This window comes from Amphimedon queenslandica, unplaced genomic scaffold (genome assembly GCF_000090795.2).
Source record: "Amphimedon queenslandica unplaced genomic scaffold, v1.1 AMPQUscaffold_13302, whole genome shotgun sequence".
Classification (NCBI taxonomy): domain Eukaryota; kingdom Metazoa; phylum Porifera; class Demospongiae; order Haplosclerida; family Niphatidae; genus Amphimedon; species Amphimedon queenslandica.
The window spans coordinates 48,997-56,458 of NW_003546462.1; the positions used below are offsets into that span (position 1 = coordinate 48,997).

General features: G+C 33.7%; 2 protein-coding genes and 1 long non-coding RNA gene across 3 annotated transcripts in view; 1 reads left to right on the forward strand and 2 right to left on the reverse strand.

Moving 5' to 3' along the window:
• The window catches only part of LOC100637469 (N-alpha-acetyltransferase 15, NatA auxiliary subunit), a 9,021-nt gene extending 6,325 nt beyond the window's left edge, over positions 1-2,696 (reverse strand). The window contains exons 1-9 of the mRNA XM_019998884.1: positions 2,587-2,696; positions 2,454-2,538; positions 2,041-2,145; positions 1,789-1,877; positions 1,652-1,720; positions 1,442-1,585; positions 1,135-1,279; positions 969-1,088; positions 718-920 (exon numbers count right to left, since the gene is read on the reverse strand). Of these exons, the coding sequence (XP_019854443.1) occupies positions 718-920; positions 969-1,088; positions 1,135-1,279; positions 1,442-1,585; positions 1,652-1,720; positions 1,789-1,877; positions 2,041-2,145; positions 2,454-2,538; positions 2,587-2,646 (1,020 nt within the window). The 5' untranslated portion in view covers positions 2,647-2,696. The remainder of the gene's footprint in view (positions 1-717; positions 921-968; positions 1,089-1,134; positions 1,280-1,441; positions 1,586-1,651; positions 1,721-1,788; positions 1,878-2,040; positions 2,146-2,453; positions 2,539-2,586) is intronic.
• On the reverse strand, positions 95-568 carry LOC109583500 (uncharacterized). Its single transcript, XR_002185552.1, has 2 exons — positions 450-568; positions 95-409 (listed from the first exon to the last, which is right to left on the reverse strand). It is a non-coding gene; the product is annotated as an uncharacterized LOC109583500 (long non-coding RNA).
• A 160-nt stretch (positions 2,697-2,856) lies between the features above and the next one.
• LOC100637594 (transient receptor potential cation channel subfamily A member 1 homolog) lies at positions 2,857-6,827 on the forward strand. The gene is made up of 14 exons (XM_019998873.1): positions 2,857-3,172; positions 3,261-3,294; positions 3,569-4,016; positions 4,133-4,416; positions 4,478-4,586; positions 4,652-4,717; positions 4,761-4,848; positions 4,892-5,057; positions 5,103-5,147; positions 5,207-5,619; positions 5,717-5,920; positions 5,973-6,041; positions 6,087-6,359; positions 6,415-6,827. The coding sequence occupies exons 1-14, from the start codon at positions 3,137-3,139 to the stop codon at positions 6,625-6,627; spliced, it is 2,448 nt and encodes an 815-aa protein (XP_019854432.1). The 5' UTR covers positions 2,857-3,136; the 3' UTR covers positions 6,628-6,827.
• The last annotated feature ends 635 nt before the right edge of the window (positions 6,828-7,462 follow it).

A 7,462-nucleotide genomic window follows, 5' to 3' on the forward strand; every position in this document is an offset into this window, starting at 1 on the left:
ACTCTTCAGACTATAAAGAGAGACTATTGTCACTTCAGATGCTGCCATTAATGATGACATATGAGGTTAATGATGTTTTCTTTTTTCTAAAATCTTTGTCTTATCCATCAGCTGCTTTTGATATTAGGAACTTTATCACATTCTCAACTAATCCGTATCGTCACTACAATCTACTTCATGTTACATGTACAAATAATACTTCGAGGCATTTTTATTTTAGCAGACTACCTAGGCTTTGGAACTCATTACCTACTAAAACTAAAATTAATTTACTTAATAATTCTTTAGATAAATCTAAACTTATGTTAAACACACTTTTTACTGATTACTTTGTAAATAACTTTGATTCTTCTTTAATTTGTTCGTTTCATTTTTGTTGTCCTTGTTTCAATTGTGTCTAAATGTTTTTCTGTTCATGTATTTATTTATGTTCTAGCATTATTATTTACTATGTAATTTTAGGTGGCCAGTCTTGTTACTGTGTTTGCCTTCGATACATCTCTTTTTTTGTTTCTTTTCTTTTTGTCACATTTTATAGTATGTATTGTAAAGTTTATTAATAATAATAATAATAATAATAATAGTACAGGGATTTTTTCAGATTTTGGCTCATTTTTTAAAATGGTTGTGACTTGAAAAATTGAAGTCGGAATCGGCTCAAACTTTCTACACAGCATAAGTACATCAATATGTATCAGATCTCATTCTTTCTCTTACCTTTTCTTTATTCTCATACAAGGCCTTTAATCCAATCCATAACGAAGGAACTCCTTTATGAAGAGGTGGCCGAAGGTACTGATCAATCATATCACGAAATGCAGGACCCTTTAAAAACCCAAGAGGGACCTTACGACAGACATGTGACCGAGGAAACTCTTCCTTTAGTACTCGGTACAATTCCATTCGATTCTCATCACTCGCTGAGGTGGGAGGAGTTAATGATCAAGTGAAAGTCATGTGATACTTACTGATATTAAGACATTCCTCTAGTTTCTGATAGTACATGAGGTTTTCAGGATTGCGATGAATTAGATCGTGAAATATTAGTTCGGCTTCTTCAAATCTTTTATCTCTTAGCAAAATGTCGCCTAAAAAAGAAAAATGGTACATGAAACAATGAAGAGAATTGTGTACCTTTAATTTCAGCATAGGCCAGCATGTCTGAGACGTAGTGGCGGAAATCTTCAAGAAACTTTAAAGCATCTTTATAAGCTCCACTCTCCATTAGGAGCTGGACCTCATACAGTATCATTTCACTAAACTCATAATCAGGGAGTTTCTAAGAGAGAGACAGAGAGAGAGAGAGAAAGAAAAAAAGATTATAAAAAGAAGAAACAGGAACATCTCATTCCATCCCCTTCACATTAAAATAGTATCTATATAATGTTAAACATTAAAAGAATTCTTCTTCCTTTATTTTAAAATCTCTTCTTTCTCTTACTTGTGGAGGTGCCTGTGTCTTCCTGTACTCTCCCATTACTTTGAGAGCCATTTCAAAGTCATTGTTCATATGATAGGCTAGAGCATAGCCAACCCAAGAGGACCTCTGGGCTGGACGAACCTTTAGCAGCTGGTACCGAGTATCCTAAAGAAAATAAAGACAAGAATTAATAGAGAAACATATGGAGAGGTAAATGGAGAAAAAACATACACAGAATCCGTCCATGTCTCTCATTTGAACTTGGAGAAGAGAAAGATCACGAAGAATCTGAACATTCTCCTTTAGAAGGAGAGAGAGAAAAGGTCACAAAGATAACAAACACAATCCTCCTCTACAGTAAACATTACTTTATCATGTTTCAGTGCATTCCTATAAGCTTTAATGGCCTCATCATACTTCTTATCTGATCTCTGTAGCAAACCATACACATGCCAGCCTGATACAGTATACACAGGTAGAGGGACAAAGGAAAGAATGAAACACAAAGAAAGAATGAGAGAGGATAGTTAAGGAAAACTAATGATCAGTTAATACATGTATATTTATAGTACATAATAATTAGATAAATCAAAGTGGGTGTGGTTAAATTTATAGGATACAGACGTGAGAGGTTAGGTCATTCTTTAGTCCTCGACGTACGCAATCATAAGCATCATCCTTCTTACCAATACAATTGAGAATAAGACCTTTCATTGCTAGTGTCTCTGAGAGAGAGAGGAGATAAATACAAAATGAAGTATGTACAATTGTACATGTATAATATACATTGTACATGTACATCTATCTATCAAACATGTTACTTTATTATGAGGACTGACACCATTCATAGATACCTACCTCATTACAATAGAAATTAAGATAAGGAATATTATTACGTTTCACTTAAATTATTCATAGTACAAATGGTTAGCTAATAGTAGTATTTCATTTCCACCCAACCCAACTATTATTCACCATATTATTTTGTAATAATGGTAGACTAAGATTTATTGATTTATTTGTTAATTTATACCTCCATGGTCTGAATGCTTAGGATTGGACAGTATCTGTTTAGCAAACTTGAGCCCATTCTTGTATTGCTTGCACTCGTATGAACGCTGTGGGGAAGAAGGGAGGTTGTTTTTTCAGTGAAATTTTACACTCACCACCACTTTCTTGAATATTCCGCTCTCTTTTTGAGGCAGTTTCTGCGAGTTGGCAGCCATTGTAAGATGTCTTCCTTGCACAACACGTGGTCAAAGGAGGAGTCACGTGACACACCTTTTAATTAACTAATAATTAAAAATTTTATTAAATTAATTCACATGTACCATGGCATGCTAAAATCTGCAAACTTTAGATTTATCAAGTTCAACAAGTTGCACTATAATTCCATTTATGGCATCAATTTCATTCAGTGATTGTCAATCTTGTGAGGTATAGTTTATTTATTTAATGTTACACTAAACTATAATAACAGGGCAAGACCCGTAAAAGAACTAGTACTCTAAACTTTGTTTAAGATGTATTGAAATGGTATTGATATGATCTTATGAATTGATGATAACAATGTGTTATAATAAGTGCATGTAGTTGAATTGCAACAACTTATCCCACACAAAGTGTAGAGCGATAACATGTTTTCAAATTTTTGATGCAGCCTATATATAGTCACTGTGGAACTGGTAACACTAAGAGAATTTTTGGTTGGAGAAAATGACTGATAAGGCTGCTAGTGCTGTTAAAATTGAAGTGAGTTGTATGTAACCATTAATTCTTAAACAGTTCCTTTTAGCTCAACTTTTTAATATGCTTTTTACTTTATTTCTTTCCCTTATAGCCTCAGTGTGGTGGTGGGTCTAAAGACAATACTGGTCAGTTTAAAATTATATACATTTTTATAAACAATAGAAACATTTATTGCCAGAATTGTTAATTATAATAAAGCCTGTGGCTTCTGGTTCATTCACAGACCATGAAAGTTTATCTAACAAGATGCAAATTTGCCTAAATTTTAATTTTGCACTCATTTGCATTGCATTTTGTGGCAAGTGTAAACCAGACTTCATTGTGTAGTGTGCTGTGTATGCCAATCCTTTTTGAATATATATACTCTTGATATTAAAATTATCAATTTCTATTGCATAGATGAAAGTGGTCGCACACAGCTTCACAGGGCCTGTAAGGATGGTAACTCTGATGAGGTTGATGAACTGTTACAAAATGAAGGAGTAGATATCAATGCTACTGATAAAGATGGATGTACACCACTTCATTATGCTTGTAAGGCTGGTAATGAAGGAATTGTTAAGCGTCTTATTGAGAAAGGAGCTGATTGGTCTAAAATTAGCAATGATGGACGTACATCACTTCATTATGCTTGTAAGGCTGGTAATGAAGGAACTGTTAAGCATCTTATTGATAAAGGAGCTGATTGGTCTAAAATTAGCAATGATAAGCGTACATCACTTCATTATGCTTGTGAGGGGGGTAATGAAAGAATTGTTAGGCTACTACTGACTTGTGGAGCTGAAGTTACTAAATGTGATAGATATCAACGTAATCCTCTTGAAGTTGCTGTAGAGGAAGGAAAAAAGTGAGAATGATTTAATATAATCATTTATAGATTCATATTTTGATCTTTGTAACAATAAATGGAGGTAGTTAGTGTGGCCTACAGTTGTTCATTCATTGTAAGTTTTTCTAATTTAGAAATGCTGCCATGGCTATAGTGAATAGCAAGAACCATTGGGAAAAGGCATTATGCAATTACACTGCTCCGAGTACAGTTAGGAGGACATTATGCTGTTGCAATAAAGGAAAGAAAAAGCCAAATGATGCTGAAACCTCTGATGCCTCTGATGAATGTTGTAATGGAAAGGAAAAGTCAAAAGATTCTGAAGCCTCTAATAAAAAAGATGCCTCTAAGAAAAGAGATACCTATGCTATAACACAATTCACAACACCAATGAGAAGGATAATTGAGAAAATGCCAGGTTAATCATGGATCACCATTCAACGTCCATAACGTATTATAATGTTTTTATTCTTTTTTAGATGTAGCTAAAGTTGTTTTTGATAAATGCTGTGAGACAGAAGGATCACCATATGATGATGAGTATAAGATTACATATAACTATGAATTTCTTGTTGATTTTGAGTTAGAGTAAGTATATTTTCATTTTGAGCAATTTAATAATAATAGTCATTATTATTATTATTATTATTAAGGAACAAAAACAGAGACAGGTCTGAAGGGATACAGTTAACTTGTAACTGCTTCCAGAGAGGAAAGAAGTACATATAAGCTTTTAAAAATATTACTCCAAAATTCTTTTAGTTCTTGTGATAGTGCTGATAAAACCCAGAAACAATGGCCTCCACCGTCAGAATACCACTCTAGTCAGAATCATTGCCTTACTATTCTTGTAAGTGCCAATAATTAACTATATACTTGATTATTATTCATAGGCTAATTCACAAAATTCAGACTTACTGAAGCACCCACTTGTCAGGACACTTCTTGATCAAAAATGGAATAAATATGGATGGCAACTATATTACACTAATTTGTATTTTTATTTTCTATTTGTCATTTTACTGACATCATTTGCCCTCACTCTCCAGCTTCATTCATGTAAGTTCACTAAGTATGGTTTATTATGTACCTACCCTGTTATAGTAAGTACCAGTCATATAGAAGTAACTGAAAATGAAACATCTACTGGTAAGTGAAGTGCATGAATATTAATCATGTGACTATCAAGTGACTATCATGTGTTTTAGAGGGACTGCATTCTGTATCTCAAGGATACATATCCTTTGCCAGTGTATGCCTGATAGTTTATTCCACTATCATGATGCTACGGGAAGCATTTCAACTGGTCTTGCTTGGACAAGAGTATTTGACTAGTTTCGTTAACTACATTGAAGTCCCACTATTTATGTTGACAATAGTGTTTGCATTTGTATGCAGCAATGAATGCTATGGTAGTTATTCATGGCAGTGGCAGACTGGAGTGATTGCTGTATTCCTCAGTTGGATTGTACTTATACTCTCCATAAGGAAGCTACCGGTTATTGGAATATATGTGGTCATGTTTTTGAGAATTTGTTATAACTTTATGAAAGTTATTGTCCTTGCCTTACTGTTAATCTTGGCCTTTGCAGTCCCTTTTTATATGGTATTTTATGACAAAGTAAGATACTTACACAAGTCTCTTTTAGTCTTTTAATTTTTGTCTCTACATTTGTTCTTAATTCTATTTCTCCCTTTAATTGTATCTTTCTTTCTAGAGTACTCCGTTTATCACTCCGTGGAGGACAATGGTAATAATATTAATAATGGCAACAGGAGAGCTTGATATGGAGTCATTATTGCAACATGATAGCAGTCATAAAATGGACTGGATTCAAAATAATATACAATATCCAGTGGTTGCATTTTCATTATTAGTTGTGTTTGTGATTTTAATGCCCATTCTATTTCTTAATCTACTGGTATGTTTATACTCTATCTAATGATTCCAATCACTAATCAATTAATTTATAGATTAGTTTAGCTGTTGATGACACTCAAAAAATACAAAAATCAGCCGATACTTACAGACTAACTCTGAAGGTAAGAACTGATTATGTAATACAGGTTATTAACAACTGTTTATAGATTGAATTTGTTGTATACATTGAAGCATTTCTGAGGTCAATACGGTCACTTGTACCCCGATGCTTGTCTACAATGATTAAAAAATTTCTGTTAAAATGCAAATGCAAATCATGCAATAAAAAAAATAATGATGATAAAAAGAAAAAGGAAGAAAAGCTGCATCATCAGATAATAATATATCCAAATCATGCAAAAAGTGTCCGTGAACAAATGATTTGTTGGCTCGAAGGTCGTTTAAATGAGATTAAAAGATATTTTAAAACTGAACCACAGGTGAGTGAGCATCATTGAACCTGCTATTTTATTTTGACAATTATAATTAATACAGACAACTGTAGCTGAGATTAAGAACCAGTTGTCTGAGGAAATGAAGGATCTACGTAGTTCAGTATCTGAGGAGGTGAAGGATCTACACAAGGACCTATACAGTTCAATGGACCGGTTGCTAGATATTGTTAAAAGTATAAAAAATGAAAGACAAGGAGGAGGAGGAGTAGAAGAAACAGGAAGAAGAAAGGAAGAGGATGAAGAGCATAATTAGTCTTGCATAGTTTTGGGTGGATTTTTAATTTTAGATTTTTTTGTTGTTCTGATCCACGTGATTGCATGTGACCTGTAAATGTCACGTGATATCAACAGTTTCAAAACTCCACCCATCACACATGTTTAGTTGTTTTTAATGTTTTACTTGTTTAGTGTTTTTTAAAAATGTCAGAAGATATTGTTATTAGTCTACATCTTTAGAATGGTCTAAATTCAGTCCTGAGGAGAGACACAGGTTTGATGGAGTTCAATTGTTGTATTATAAATAATACAGTAACAGCCATATTAATGCAATGTATATATATAGAAGGTTACGTCACCGGATGATAGAGGAGAAGCACAAAGGCCATGACCTGATGCATGCTGAAATGATATTAATACTTTTTGCATCTATTGGGGTAGCACAAGTACTCCTCTTCTTATGGCCAGAATGAAACACAGGAAATCCTACCAGGTCAGCATAGAAATGGCTATGAACTGACCCCCAATTTTTATTACATTTTCTGATACATATTGATGTCCTTATGCTGTGTAGAAAGTTTGAGTCGATTGCAACTTCAATTTATCGAATTACGGCCATTTAAGGAGATGCCATGATTTAAAAATACCATTAAATTAATAGATCACTGTTTATAGCATATTTTATTGAATGGGGCATATTCATTACTCTGATTTGAATAATTAGAAATTACGGTCAATGGAGCAGAAGCGCATTATTATGTGCAATGTCAATGGCGATGCATCCAAGATAGAGACCTTGTTTACCAGTTAAAGGAGCAGAGGAATGGAAAGTCGCTGGGCTCAAACACTTACTTGAATCCATAGGAAAGTCC

Bases quoted from the DNA above. Each gene is read 5' to 3' on its own strand.
- LOC100637594 (XM_019998873.1), top strand. From the start codon at position 3,137: ATGACTGATAAGGCTGCTAGTGCTGTTAAAATTGAA. The intron at 4,017-4,132 runs GTGAGAATGATT...TTTCTAATTTAG, and splicing joins GCTGTAGAGGAAGGAAAAAA to AAATGCTGCCATGGCTATAG. The intron at 4,417-4,477 runs GTTAATCATGGA...ATTCTTTTTTAG, and splicing joins GATAATTGAGAAAATGCCAG to ATGTAGCTAAAGTTGTTTTT.